Source organism: Terrapene carolina, unplaced genomic scaffold, assembly GCF_002925995.2.
Source record: "Terrapene carolina triunguis isolate 2854851 unplaced genomic scaffold, T_m_triunguis-2.0 Scaffold714, whole genome shotgun sequence".
Lineage (NCBI taxonomy): Eukaryota > Metazoa > Chordata > Testudines > Emydidae > Terrapene > Terrapene triunguis.
The window spans coordinates 1,297,567-1,312,092 of NW_020665065.1; the positions used below are offsets into that span (position 1 = coordinate 1,297,567).

General features: G+C 47.8%; 2 protein-coding genes across 3 annotated transcripts in view; one reads left to right on the forward strand and one right to left on the reverse strand.

The window, feature by feature from the left end:
• Nucleotides 1–8,843, forward strand: part of DNAJC11 (DnaJ heat shock protein family (Hsp40) member C11) — a 73,912-nt gene extending 65,069 nt beyond the window's left edge. The window contains exons 10-16 of the mRNA XM_024207895.2: nucleotides 1,217–1,333; nucleotides 2,527–2,682; nucleotides 2,977–3,046; nucleotides 3,876–3,933; nucleotides 5,426–5,568; nucleotides 6,373–6,502; nucleotides 7,011–8,843. Of these exons, the coding sequence (XP_024063663.2) occupies nucleotides 1,217–1,333; nucleotides 2,527–2,682; nucleotides 2,977–3,046; nucleotides 3,876–3,933; nucleotides 5,426–5,568; nucleotides 6,373–6,502; nucleotides 7,011–7,036 (700 nt within the window). The 3' untranslated portion in view covers nucleotides 7,037–8,843. The remainder of the gene's footprint in view (nucleotides 1–1,216; nucleotides 1,334–2,526; nucleotides 2,683–2,976; nucleotides 3,047–3,875; nucleotides 3,934–5,425; nucleotides 5,569–6,372; nucleotides 6,503–7,010) is intronic.
• On the reverse strand, nucleotides 5,577–13,646 carry THAP3 (THAP domain containing 3). Of its 2 annotated transcripts, XR_003370203.2 has the most exons (5): nucleotides 13,463–13,646; nucleotides 13,066–13,258; nucleotides 10,925–11,020; nucleotides 9,801–10,154; nucleotides 5,577–6,132 (listed from the first exon to the last, which is right to left on the reverse strand). XR_003370203.2 is itself a non-coding variant. In XM_026660126.2 (4 exons), the coding sequence occupies exons 1-4, from the start codon at nucleotides 13,537–13,539 to the stop codon at nucleotides 9,861–9,863; spliced, it is 660 nt and encodes a 219-aa protein (XP_026515911.1). In that variant the 5' UTR covers nucleotides 13,540–13,646; the 3' UTR covers nucleotides 8,940–9,860. The 2 variants fall into 2 exon arrangements, 1 of the variants encoding a protein (XP_026515911.1); XM_026660126.2 differs by lacking the exon at nucleotides 5,577–6,132 and having other exon boundaries at nucleotides 8,940–10,154.
• Nucleotides 13,647–14,526: the final 880 nt, after the last annotated feature.

A 14,526-nucleotide genomic window follows, 5' to 3' on the forward strand; every position in this document is an offset into this window, starting at 1 on the left:
TTCAGTTCATCAGACACCTGACTGTGATGATGTTTATTAAGTGCCCGTTCGACCTTTTTCCTTCTGTCAGAAAACCGACTCCACCATGGGATTTCAGTTTAGTTCTTTATGTGCTGAAGAAGCCTCAGTTTGAACCTATGGGGAGTTGATCCCTCCTTCCTCTGTCCCTCTGTACTTGGTTCCTCATGGCCATCACCTCAGCCAGGAAGCGTGTTGGGGAGATAGGAGTCCTGTTGGCTGACCCACTGTATACAGTGTTCTATCGTAACAAGGTGACACTACATCCACATCCTCGCTTTCTACCTAAAGTTTCTTCAGAGTTCCACATTTATCAGGAGATTCACCCACCGGTGTTTCACCCCAAGCCTCACTCTTCAAGAGAAGAAATGAGCCACCATACACTGAATGTAAGAAGAGCTCTTGCCTTTTACAGCGACAGAACTAACCCCTTTAGGGCTTTCCCAAGGCTTTTCAGCTCTGTCATGGAATGAATAAAAGGACATCCATTCTCCACCCAAAGACTGTTGTAGGATGCTTCTTAACCTGTTACAAAGCCTTGGGGCTTTGTCCCCCTCTTAAGATGATAGCTAATTCCACCAGGGCTCAATCTCAGAGTGGCCCGACTGAAAAACATCCTGTCTCAGACATCTGCAGGGCAGCCACCTGAGCTTTGGCGCATGTTTTTCCACCACTGTGCTGTGCTTGCTTCCAGAGCTGACATGGTGACACCGTTCTATGATCCACACTAAATCAGCCTCCTCAGCACCCACACTCAGAATCTCCTGAAGTGAGACCCCTTAGGGACGCTACTCGAAGAAGAAGGGGAGGTGACTTACTTGGTATGGTAACTGTAGTTCCTCGAGATGTGTCCCTATGGGTGCTCCACTACCCCCCGCCCCTTCCCATCTGCCTTGCAGTCTTGCTAGACTTCCGTGGTTGAGAAGGAATTGGAGTGGAGGCAGTCCTTCCATTCCCTCCGCCCACCCATATATTCTTGCACCTGAGCACAAGGATATCTAGGGCGCAGGCACAGACCCACGGACACTGCTGACAAAAATCTCTGATCACATACATCTTGAAGAACTCCAGTTATGGTACAAGGTTGGTAACCTCTCCTTTGTGATACGTGGTGAACTACAATAAACAGAATTGGATAGTAAAAGAGAAATTGGAGATACTGCTCTTGTCTTATTGTTTTCTGGTTTTGTCATTCTAGGGCAGGTTTCTTTGGGACCATAGTGGAATATGGAGCAGAGAGGAAGATTTCCAGACACAGTATTTTGGGAGCCACTGTCAGTGTTGGTGTTCCCCAGGGAGTGTCTCTGAAAATCAAGTCAGTTCAAGATTATAACTGTGATGTTGGTGGCTATGACTGTAATACACATTCATGTGTCTAATGCATTCAATTGGGGCACCCAAGCAAAGATATTTTAGGCATACTAGCAACAGGAACCCGAAGGCTGTGATGCATGTACATGCCATAAAATGGAGCAGGTTGCAGCAAGGATGTGGCCCTCTAAGCCTACTTCTGTTGGAGGCTGAGCATTTCATTTGGCACTAGTGTGCAAGTACATTAAAAATATCTGAGGGTGCATTTTAAAAATCAAGCGTGGCAAATTACTGTAAGTGGATAGATATTGAGGTGTTTTTTTTAAATATCTTTAATTGCATTCCAGTTACCACAGCTTTACACACAGGCAAAAATTCAGACCAACCTAGATTGCTAGAGTTACGAATATATCAGTTTTCACTAGTTAATATGATGCAGCTTTCAAAGAGGTACTAACAGAACACTGTGTTGATAGACTGTCGTGCATATTTTGATTTTGCCAGCAGAGGGCATGACAACACTGCAGAACCTATCCAAAAACACGAAGATCGCAGTCCTGATGATGACTTCAGATCATGACAAACTTGCTAAAATAAATTTGACCATAAGCAACTGATGAACATTAATATTCTCCTTCCTGCAAGGCACATGCATGAATGTGATCCTTCTTGTGAGAGCATCCTCTGTTCCTGTGTAACCTTGAACTTTGGTTATCTCATGATGTGTACAGGGACCAGTAACGTTCCTTGCCTTATTGGGTAGGAATCCAGGAAGTGATGGTGGGGAACAGTGCAGCAGTAGATTCTTTCAGGATAAGCAACTGCTCCTGATTTCCCTCTGGAAGGGGTGACTATGTCTTTCCCCAATGAGTCCTGGAATCATAAGAGATTCTCTCAAGATTTTTTTAAATAGACCCCAGAACATCGTCGCAGCTCCAACCAAGTATCTCCAGAGGAGACACCTGCTCCTTAAAAGTAAGGGCTCTGCCAGGCTTCAGACGTCTCCATTGCTGCTGTTCTGATTTAGTCTATGAGCTCTTCACCTTTGGGTTCAGAGTTCAGACTATCCCACTACCTCTGGTGGTTGCTGCTGCTGAGTTGGAGCCTACACTGTTGGCTGGCATTAGACGTATTCTGTTGTGTGCTTTAGAACTCCAGACTTGCTTTGATAAGCTGCTTTGTTCTTCTTTGTTTTAGGTTGAACAGGGCCAGCCAGACCTACTTCTTTCCTGTCCACCTGACAGATCAGCTGCTCCCCAGTGCTGTGTTCTACGCCACCGTGGGACCCCTAGTTATCTACTTTGCCATGCATAGGCTAATCATCAAACCCTACCTCAGGGCACAAAAGGAGAAGTGAGTCTGAGGTCATGTGTTTTAAATACAGAGCTGGGCTTTCCTATTCAATTGCTTTTGGAAGCAGGGTGGCAGGTTTAGGGGCATTTATCTGCGGTACAATTGTTGTATTGGGAGTTAAAATGGGGAGCCTGAAGGATGATCGCTGTAAAGAATCTCCAACGGAGGCCTTGAAACCAGCCTGAGTGAGTGAGGTCTGTAGGATCACTAAGGCACTGACGTGGGAAGTGCATCCTTGCACTGAATCGTATTTAATGCCTATAACTAATGTGTTGTTCAACTTCTTCATGTCAGAGAGTTGGAGAAACAAAGGGAAAGTACAGCCAGTGATGTCCAACAGAAGAAGCAGGAGGCGGAAGCTGCAGTAAGTGGTCCATTCCTCCATCCCCAGTCTTACCTGTTAGTTTCATCCTTGATTATATTGTTCCATACAGCATATGCCACCCACTTTGTTCTCCAGCTGTGTCCCCAGTTTCATTTGCAGAACTTATACCACCCGCAGTGTTGCCAATCCTTGCGATTTCGAGTGACCAATCATGACCACTGTAGCAGCAGGCAGAGCTTTTCCACCTCCCCTCAGGACCATTCTCACAGTAGAGAAGGGGGCAGAAAGAGCCAAGCGTCTCATGGCAGCTCTGTGCCCCCCCAGTGAGCCACAGGATGTTATCTTTGCTCCTCCCTGCTCCCATCTCCTGCCCTGGGGGGAGGGTATGGGGGAAGAACCTGTCACTGCCCCCCAGCCCAGGAAGTAAGACTGAGTCTTCCCCTTCACCCCAGTAGCTGAGTGTGCTGCTGTCATTGGCAAGAGCAACAGAATACAGAGTCTCCCGCAAGCCACAATTGCTGGCACTCTTTAATTTCTCTGAGACACTCTACCCATGGATTGGATGATCTCCAGACATGACTTGGAGCCGTCCTGTGGTCCCTAACATTCCCATGCTCTGTCACCGCAACCCCAGGGCAGTTTGAGGCATTTCCCCCTTCCCTGTGTTTTTGTTCTGATCTTCATTTTCATATTTATGCGCAGGTCAGCTCTGAGACAATGCCCAGGCCCTGGTCTGCAGGTGTCTTCCTAATTCACTCATCCCTCGTGAGCCTTCTCAGCTAAAGGAAACTATTCCCACTTGGGGTTCATAGCTGTTTTAAATGGAATCTGACTGCTGAATTTTGTTTTGTCCTTTGTGTTGTGGCAGGTTCGGTTAATGCAAGAGTCCGTCCGGAGGATAATTGAGGCAGAGGAAGCCAGGATGGGTAAAAAGTGCAGCATGACTTACTTGTTCTGAAGGGTTTGAGGAGAGGAAGGGGGAGTGGGATCCCTATAGAGATTGGAGGGCTGGGGAGAGAAGTGGAAAATAGGTATTAAGGGTGAGCAAACTTTTTGGCCCGAGGGCCACATCATGAATATTGTATGGTGGGTCATGAATGCTCATGAAATTGGGGTTGGGGTGGGGGGGGGGGGTGTGGGCTTCAGCTGGAGATGCGGGCTCTGGGGTGGGGCTGGGATGAAGGATTTGGGGTGTAGAAAGTGCTCCAGGCTGGGCCTGAGCAGTTCGGAGGCTGGAGGGTGATCAGGGCTGGGGCAGAGGGTTGGGACATGGTGGGGGGGGGAAGCTCTGGCTGGGGGTGCAGGCTCTGGGGTGGGGCTGGAGATGAGGGGTTTGGGATGCAGGAAGGTGCTCCGGGTGGGGATCGAGGGGTTCGGAGGGTGGGAGGGGGATCAGAGCTAGGGAAGGGGGTTGGGGCACGGGAGGGGCTCGGGGTGCAGGCTCCGGGCGGCAGTTACCTCAAGCAGCTCCCGGAAGCAGCAGCGTGTTCCCCCTCCGGCTCCTACACAGAGGTGCGGCCAGGTGGCTCTGCGCGCCGCCCTGTCTGCAGGAGCTGCGGGGGCGGCACTTGGGGCAGGGGCAGCGCGTGGAGCCCCCTGGCTGCCCCTAAACGTAGGAGCTGGAGGGGGGACATGCAGCTGCTTCTGGGAGCCATGTGGAGGCGTGGCATGCATGTGCGGAGCGGCACCCGACCCTGCTCCCCAGCTGCAGCGCGGGAGCGGGGCAAGCCCCAGACCCTGCTTCCTAGCAGGAGCTCGAGGGCCGAATTAAATCGGTTCGTGGGCCGGATGTGGCCCGCGGGCGTACTTTGCCCACCCCGATCTAGAATCTGAATTCTTTAATTAATTTCCTAGGGTTTACACTTGCAAAGATAATGTTCCAAAAGTGAAGTGAGCATAATTGATGTAGTGACATCTTCCTGAGTCTGCAGACAGCCTGAAACGATCTGAGAAGTGGGAGCTGCCACTTTTATGTCCATATGGTTAACTCCAGATCTTAATGACGACTGTTAAAGTGGCAATGTGGCTCTACCTTGGGATGGCCCTGGGTGGGGAAGTGGGGTTCGGGGGGTGTTGTATGTGCCTCAGTCCCTGGGGGAGGTTCACCACTCATTTGATTTGGTGTTATAGGGGGATCAGGTCAGTGCAGGAATTTTCCTCAAGTCCTAGTTGAAATACTCCTTTCGTTCCCAGGTTGGGCTTGGCCTAGCATTGTGCATGATTTTGAATTTTTTTGAGGAAAGCTCTGTATTTGCCCTTCCAACACTCTTTCTTGAAAACGGTTCCCTCTGGCAGTATGAGAAGAATGCTGGGGGGGGGGGGGGGGGGGGGCCTGGGCTGGGCTGATCTCTTCATTAGTTTCTCTACAGGTGCCTGGGGGAGCCTTTTGCCATATCTTTGTTCTTGTGTGGAATGCAGGTTTGATAATAGTGAATGCCTGGTATGGGAAGTTTGTCAATGACAATAGCAGGAAGAACGAGAAAGTGAAAGTCATAGATGTGACCGTGCCCCTGCAGTGCTTGGTGAAGGACTCTAAGCTTATCCTCACAGAGGCCTCCAAGGTATGCAATGACATGTGCTGAATTGCCTCGTGGGTGTTAACCTTTGCTGCAGGCCCTGCACATCCCAGTCCTGCACCACCTCATCCTCCCCTGGCAGAGTGCAGGCAGGCAAACTAGAAGTAAACTCTAATCCAGAACAAATGCATCCACAAAAAGAGCTGCTCTAAAGTATTCTTAAATGATAGAGTTTAAATAACCACCATGAACACCTAACAGAGCTGACACTTTTCCTGAATGTCCATGGCTTGTATAGGAATTGAAGGGCTCGCTCAATTATGTTATCAGATATGTAATAACTACTGTAGGTCAGTGGGAGAATCAGATGCATTTAACTAATGTTGGATGTTAAAGGGACACTGTCATCTTGAAAATTACATGTCTGAAAATTATTTACCTGCTATTGTTATAAATAATGCCTAAAACCACTAGCAGAAAGATTAAAGGGGAGAATTATTTTTTTATTTACTTTGAATTTACTTTACCTTGGCTGCACTTCGTAGTCACTTCTGCTGATTTCCCTACACAGTCAGTTTCCCTTGTTGTTTGTGAGAGTCTCTCACTCAGCTGCAGGGGGAGAAAAATATTTAATAAAATAGGAAAATTTAATTATAAAACCAACCTTTAGGCAGATGTAATTGAAAGTGTCTTTAACTAATGTTTTACATTAATTAGTTGGTGTTGATGGTGTCCCATGTGCAGGAGACCAGCTTCAACTCCTTTTAAAACTCCCTCTTTCTATTGTAACCTAAAAGCACCAGTGGGAGAGCTGTGAGAATGCTCAATGTGTTGTTTTCATTGTTGAAGACTGGGCTGCCTGGGTTCTATGACCCGTGTGTGGGCGAAGAGAAGAGTTTGAAAGTGCTGTATCAGTTTCGGGGAGTTCTACATCAAGTGATGTCTGCTGACAGCGAGGCCCTTAGGATACCAAAGCAATGTAAGTAGCAAGGATTGCGTTCTCCTTCCTCCAGTCACCAAGCCCCAATTCCAGCAGAGAGGACAGGATCTCCTCAGGCCCGCCCACAATTCACTGGGCTGCACTCCATCGCCGTGTCTGGCATCAGTGATGCCTTGCTGTTGCTAGTTAGGATGTCTCAATTGTGCAAGTGCTCTTCCAGGGACAGTGGAGCCATAAGCTTTGAGGAGTTAGCCTGTTCTGGATATGTCTCTAATGAATAGCTGCATTGTGATTTGGCTGAAGAGTACAAGTCCTTTCTAAACCAGTCTTGGGCACCTCAGACTGTGTGCTACCCTTTGGAGAATTCTGGTTTCTAAGTGATCAATCTCTTACTTTTGATGCTTTTGTAAGTTGGTGAGAGTCTTGCATTCAGTGATTTCCTTTGCTGCTAGTAATTCTGTTCTGCAACTGACACTATGGTAAATGTTGCTGAGAGTTAGGACATCTCTATTAATAAACATGAACTGAGTCCATTTGTTCTTAACAGCTCACAGGATTGATGCGGACGGCTAATGTGGTGAGAAAACAGGGTGTCATGTCTGATACCTGAATCAACAGAAGCTGCAAAACCTTCCTCCTGGATTCTACAAGTTTGAAACTGAAACTGAGATGTTTTTATTTTTATGATCCATATAGAAGGCGGTGTCATACCAATTATGTTAAGGGGTAACGAGAAAACCTGCTCTTACAGGTACCTCCAAGGCAATACTGCCCTGGATTGTGGCTTGGCAGCCAATAGGGAACATGGCTGAGAACGTGCAGTGCTCTCTGCGTGCCCATCACCTGGCTGGGAGGTGTGATGGGTAGAGCCCCAGCTGTCATGTGTCCAAGCCTTTCCTGCTGTGAGTTAACTGCAGCTCATTTGTCCAGTCTCATTGTTTCTTCTCACTGTCAGCAAGATGGGAAGTGGAGGAGGACTCTTTGCTCTCCCTTTCCCTCAAGCTTACAGGGTTGGGGTTAGTTAACTGAAAACAAATAGCTAATTTAACCCTTTCTGCTCCTACGGGTAAACTGAAGTTTGTGGCCACCTCCTAAGAATCCTCTCTATCAATCCTGTTACTGGACAGAGGATGTGCTGTTCATCCCACTTCTTTATTTAAAATGTACTTTTTGTTTAAGGACAAGTATGTTTAGAATGAAGTTCTCTGCTTTTCCTAATCACGTGGACCTTTTTCAGCATGCTTCCATCCAGCTGCCAGTAGCATTCGTTCCAAGCACTATTATTACTCCAGATTAATTATAGATTATAACCACTGTCCATGTCAAATTAATTTTGCTCCTCCTCACCCAGGACTGCATGTTGTTTTAAGTCTTTTTTGGGGGAAAAAGTGAATTAGATTAACTGAATAGTTCTGTTCCTCGCTGATTCTGGTGCTGCAACTCTTCCCATCTGATTTTATGCTGGGAAAAGAGGGAAATTAAGTTGATACAAGTAAACCAGACCAAAGCGTAGAGATGTGCCAAATAGGAGGAACAACTGAAAACTTCAAAACAGTGACTGCCACCAGTCTGAGTGGCTAGATTCCCTAGAATAGCCTTAGGATGCAACCCCTGCCTGTGATTTATCTTACCTCTAGAGAGGTGCACTCTTGCTCTACCAACATAGCTGAAAGCAGCAGGGCTGCTGGAAATAGCACTATTAAGTATCTGGCATCTTAGTACTTTTAGATATTTATATAAAAGGGAGAGTGGTGGCTATTACGCAGGCACTGAAATGTAGTTCTACTCTTGGCCAGTCCTGGGGGGGGGCCTTTATCATTTATATGCAAGAGATTTAGGAAGACGAGCATATGGACAGAGGCATTGTTGCTACTGATAACTACTGGAGTAAATAACTTCCTGACATGCACCTTGGCCCCTTATTTCTTTAGTGTAACTGCTGTTGTGTTTACTTATGTCAGTCCTATCTCCCCCTCATAAGCGTGAAATCACATCAGGGAATTTCATTTGCAATAGTCCTTGTCCAAGAGCAGGTTTATCACAGCTATTCTAGGAAAGCTGATAATTATCTCTCCCCTCCTTGTTCCTACAATCAAGTGCTGCTTGCCAGTTTTTTTATCAGAAAAATCTCACCTTTTTATGCGTGAACAGCGCCTGTTCTAGGAATGCATTTCATTCACTACCATCTCACAGTGTTTTTTGATCTGAAGCTAAGTGTCAACTGTGCAATAAATTTTGTGTTGAATCAATTTTCAGTTGAAAACTCCCCGCTGTTTCCTTTGCTGCAGATGGATTTTCCACACATTGATTACTTCACCTTGTTTAAAGCTGGTGGAAGAGAAAACACTGTATTGTCATAATAAATCCTCTTTGAAAGCTGTGGGTGGTGAGTTAGTTATATTTTTATAAATTCAAGCTTGGCCTCTTTCAAATCCTTCCTCAAGACCCACTGTGAATGGTGGTTTTTACAGTAAATTGCTATGTGATGGCTGGGCAGGATGCCAGCATCTTCAATAAAATACTCAAATGTGCATCACCTCTTCCACCTACCACCAGCTTATTTTATTATTGTATCTTAGTCTCGGATGTAAGCTCTTCTTGGGAAGGAACTGTCTCATCTGTGTTTGTAGGGTGCTTAGAGCGATGTTGCTCTGGCTACTGTAACAGAATTTCCCATAACAGGATTGTGTGGGGATTGAGTAAAGGCTGAGATGCGAGTAGTAGTAGGTATAAAATAGCTGTAAAACATTTGCTGTTAATTATAAGAAAAAATCCCAACAGCGCAGATAAAATCCAGCCACAGAATAGAGATGAAACATTAAACAATAATTCATTAACTTTATACAAGAATAAAATCATTTACCCTCTCACTGATGTTTGCCTGATGTAAATAGTTATAATACAGTTTTTGCTGTCATGAAAATCTGTTTTCATATAAATTATACTGAATGGGATGGGGAGAAAAGAGCTAGCACCATGACTTACAAAAGTGGTCTCTGGCCCATGCAGTAGTTCTACAACTTTGGAATTACTTCACACCTTGAAAAGACAATGTCTATATGACTTAACATTAGCTTAACTAAATGTAATTGCCAGAAAAGTTCCCAGAGTCTCTTCTCACACACCCGTATACACCTGGCATTCTTACTTTATTATAAAGGCATTTAGATTACAAATGCTGAGGCAAGAAGTGCAGGTTTCGGGAATTTTTTACATTCTATTTCTCAGCCAAGCTCCCTTTGCTAGTTCTCATTTGACCATGTGTATGCTGGGTACTTATGATGTATGTGAACTTTAAGCTATGCTCATCAGAAACAGTAGTGAGTACGTTACTCACTCTATAAAGTACTCTAGCCGGCAGCCTGTCGAACCACAGTTCTTGCTGGTAGATGAGTGTTCAGAAAGTCAGGCCCTGTTCCCTCCCACCAGGCTGTCTGGCCTGGTGTTTTTGCTGCTCCTTTTTGCAGGCCTGGAGCCGCACAAACATCCTCCTCAGTGCCATGCTTTTAACCTTTAGACGTTTTTGCAGTTTTTCATTTTCCTCTAGTGCCTGGAAAAGTTTTTGTTTTAAGGAAGCACAGTCACTGACAGCATAGTTGTGATCTGAGGTCTGAACGGGGTGGTGTCTCTGCACTGGGGGCCTGGATTGCAGCAGCCAGCCCTCCACTTCTGTTGCCTTAGTTGTGCCAACCTGAAAAGAACACAGGGAGTGAAAGTGAGGGATGCAGCGCTTGGCTGGATGGGTATTATACAGGGAGACACTACGCAAGCTTCTTCCACAACATGACTAATGCACCTCACCCTGAGCAGCCCCTAGTCCAATCCTGGGAGTCAAGCAGAAGCTTTCCTACTAGTCATGCTACTTTGCCCGTCTCTCTCTCTGAGACTAAAGTGTCTCCATATTTCAAAGGGGAGGTTTGCATTCTTCTCATTGTACAGTAAGAGGAAGTGATTTGCTCAACACACAGCTAGTCAGTCGCAGACCCAACAATATAATCCAGGTCTCCTGACTCCCCAGTTCCTGCTGTAATCACCAGACAATTTTTTTTCAGGCAAATTGCATGGTAGTTTTTGTAATGGACAGATATCCCCAAAGCTCAGCACTGAACTCTTTTCACGTGGGATCTTCTGTGTTTGAAGTCAAATCCCCAGAAACTAGCAGTGGCTGGAGTCTTACCCAATCCCCCTGAATATACTTAATGAAAATTGAATTATTCTTGAAACAAGGTCAAGTCACCAAAGCTCAATGGGTGCTTGCTCTCCAGTTCTGTAAGAATCATATTAAGTTTTCAAGTCAAGAGTCACAGGGCCTCTACGGCCAGTTCTTTTCTATATGAAGTAACAAAACATTCACTCATTTCTGCTTCCCTGTCTCTCTAGTGCTTTGAGCTCAGCTGTGTGTAATTGTCAAAAATGTTTGATTTTGCCTAAGCTGTGAGGTAAAGTGACTAACTCTCTTACCTCTTCTAGTGGTTCCTCTGTTCTACTGGGTTGGGGCTCTTGATGCAGAACAGTTTCTTCATCTAATCTCCTTCCATCCTCTGTCCTTGTAAAGTCCTAAAGAGACCAGGGAATTACCCAAACTCAAGCAGCTCTTATTTTCAACACCACTAGTATTACAGCTTAAAGGGATCTCCGTTCCAGGAGAGACAGTCAGTGTAAATGAGCCATATGCTCCCTTTAGGCCTTCATTTTTATTTCAACATAAAGTACAAAATTACTAACTGGAATTAAAATAGAAGTGATAAGCAATTGGGACTGAAATTTTAGCTTGCTCCAGTGCCATCCAGTGAAAATACTCGCTTCACACCGTTTGGAATATTTAGACAAGTACACCTCCACCCCGATATAATGCGGTAAAGCAGTGCTCCGGGGGATCAAAGCAAGTTCAATATAACGCGGTAAGATTTTTTGGCTCCCGAGGACCGCGTTCTATCGAGGTAGAGGTGTATCTACAAAAAGGGGGTATTTCAGTGAGAAGGAACCCCAAATCCTAGAGAATCACCATGTGCTGTACAGCAAAATGCAGCATTGCCCTCAGGTTAAAAAAAAAAAGGTGCCAAAGGCTGGAAGGGACAAATGTACGGTAGGCAATTTGGAATCCTCAGCATCATGTATTGTAGAGGGCTCGTCTCCTTCCTGATTTGCTATAGTGAGGACAAGGCCCTCAGGTTCGCGTGACATTTCTGAGAATCCCAGTGCTACTTGCTGTCCAAGTCTGATTCCCATTTGGAAGGAAACCACATACAACATTCTTGGCTCTCCAAGGAAAAAAGACAGCAATAAAAAATGATCACGGTCCTCAAGACAATGTAGTATTGTAGCCTTAAGCTTCACACAAGGTTTTAACAAAAACTTCCCCTGTTTAATGTTTGACTAAACAAAATGGGAATAAGACTGGGTGATGTGTATACATGCATAAACTTTGTGGGTTAGTTATAACTGACCTTATATAAACAATCAATTCCAGGTGAACTAGCATCCCTCTCAGACCTGGTAGGATCTCTTCTCCCCCTTTACTTTTGAAAGGGGTAGGGCAGTTTGTAGAATAGCACTCATCAGGTTTTTAGCTAGAACTGATGGGGCGGGAACTTGTGGCTACTCTAGCCAAGAGTCATTGTAGTTTTGTCTTATGTACTATTTGAATTGTTACAAGGAGAGTGGAACATGCTTCCGTCATCTGTCAGTATTTTAAACGTGTATGGTTTGCATGAATAAATGTGTGGGAATTCACTTTGAGGGGAGGGATATTGAGCCTTGGCCTGCTAAACCCAGGGATGTGAGTTCAATCCTTGAGGGGGCCACTTAGGGATCTGGGGCAAAATCAGTACTTGGTCCTGCTAGTGAAGGCAGGGGGCTGGACTCGATGACCTTTCAGGGTCCCATCCAGTTCAATGAGATAGGTATATCTCCATATATAAGAAGGAATTTGTGTGCAGGATGCCATTTTTCAAGAACCTCTTTCACAGGGTAGAAATAGGAATATTTGTTGTTGCAACATATTGACAAGTTGTAAGTGTAAGGAGAGCAGCTAAAGATTAATTGCTATTATTAACAGGAGCACCTAGTATTTTCCCAGCACTGCCAGCAGCCCAAGTATATTAAACACACAACTAGATCTGACCACTCTCCTACTAGATATGGCATTTTTACTACTGATTTCAGTGGGAGCAGGCTTAGGTTAACAGTGATTGGGAATTGACTTCATCATAAAAATCGATAGCAGGGAGTGGCTCCTTGACTAATGCAAGGGGCAAAGCATTTGGGACCCTGAGGAACAGTTCACATGGGATGTGACATGAAGTGATGCCCTTTGTGGGGGAGGACAGAGCCGTGTCTGTTACGTTGTCCCCATTGTACAGAAAAAGAAGGGGGGGAGCGTAGTGTCCAATAAGCTCCCCAGTGTCTCTCACAGCCCCTGCTCTACCCACTAGCTCCCACCCCTCTCCCACAACCAGGACTAGAACCCGGTAGGGTTACCAAGTCTCCAGGAATTAATCTTTAATGAAAGATTGTCATGCGATGAAATCTCCAGGCATACATCCAATCGACACTGGCCACCCTAGACCGCGGCCCTGCCCGGCTCACCCTGCCCGGCTCACCCTGACGGTGCGGGGGAACGCGAAGAGCGTGGGCACGGCGTTGGGCTTGAGGTTGGTGCGGTTGCCGAAGGCGCTGAAGCAGTCAGGCTGGAAGTGCTGCGAGCAGAGCACCGTGTGCGAGCTGGGCTGGAAATCGCCACGGCCAATGTTCCCCACCCAGCGCGCCAGCAGCTCGGGCCGGCTGAACGGGAACCTGCGGGAGACAGCGGCGTGAGGCCGGCCCAGGTATCTAGGGGAGGGGCCGGGCCGGGCCCCGGTACCTGGGGGGCGGGGGAGGGGCCGGGCCCCGGTACCTGGGGGGGTCGGGCGGTACCTGAGGGAAGGGGGAAGGAGAGGGGCCCGGCCCCGGTACAAGGGGAGGGGCCCGGCCCCGGTACCTGCAGGGGTCGGGCGGTACCTGTGGAAGGTGAGCTGCTGCCGGCAGCGGCTGCTATAGCGGTTACTGTACCGAAGCGCCGCGCACGATTTGGGCATCGCGCGTTGCCCCCAACAAAGATGGCTGCGCCCCCTCCTCGGACCCTAGGCGCCCCCTGCAGTACGCGCCTTCCGGGGCGGATTTCCCGCGCGGGGGCCAAGCGGTCTGCTTTACCCCTCCCCCACGGGGCAGAGCGAGCGAGACTCCGCCCGCCAATGACGGCCTTTCCCAGCATGCATCGCGCCTCTCCCTTCTGTCACGCCTGCTCCCAGCGTCCCCTGACGGGTTGTGCGCAGGGCAGGCTGGGAGCTGTAGTCCCTGGGCCGCAGGGCAGGCTGGGAGCTGTAGTTCGAGCAGCCGCCTGAGGGGAGGAGCGGATCGCTCGCGCTCCACCTGTTGCGCCTGGGCCGCGTCCGTGGGGAGCTGAGGGGGGGCATCGCGGAGAAACGACAGCGAGCGCCGGCTTCCCGGCCCCGCCCCGCCCGTGACCCCCAGGCAGCTCAGAGCCCCCCCGCCCTGGGTCGGGCTGTCTCCGCCCCCTGCGGGGAGGGCGTCGCTTTGTGCGGGAGCCGAGGTCCCCCCTGGCTTGCAGGGCTGCGGGAGCTGGGCCGGTAACAAATTGCCCAATAGCTCGAGCGTCAACACTCCAATCCTCAGTTGGCAGCAGTAGGGCCGCCCTACCTCTGAGCGGGCCCCCTGCCTCCCGCCTTGCCCTCAGCCCTCCGCCGTAGACAAGAAAAATACAGCTGCCAAGATCATCTTCTCATGGAGTCAGCCCTTCTTGGATCCCCACCACCATCCACTGCACCACAGCAGACACCAGCTGCTTCCCTCGCCTTTGCAACTCTGTCCCCTCCCTCCTTGATAAAGAACAATATCTATAAAATTGTGTATATTTGATGGCATCACTCCCCACCCTCCCTAGATCATTTGATTTTGTATATTGCAAGCTCTGCCAGATGGATGTTTTCCATCACCTACCCTACTGGACACTTATTAGGGCTTCTGTCCACTATGGAAACATAATAGAATCCTAACTTCAAACC

Bases quoted from the DNA above. Each gene is read 5' to 3' on its own strand.
- THAP3 (XM_026660126.2), bottom strand. From the start codon at position 13,539: ATGCCCAAATCGTGCGCGGCGCTTCGGTACAGTAACCGCTATAGCAGC. The intron at 11,021-13,065 runs GTGAGCCGGGCA...TGGTCTCTTTAG, and splicing joins CGTTCCCCCGCACCGTCAGG to GACTTTACAAGGACAGAGGA. The intron at 10,155-10,924 runs GTAAGAGAGTTA...TGTTCTTTTCAG, and splicing joins CAGAGGAACCACTAGAAGAG to GTTGGCACAACTAAGGCAAC.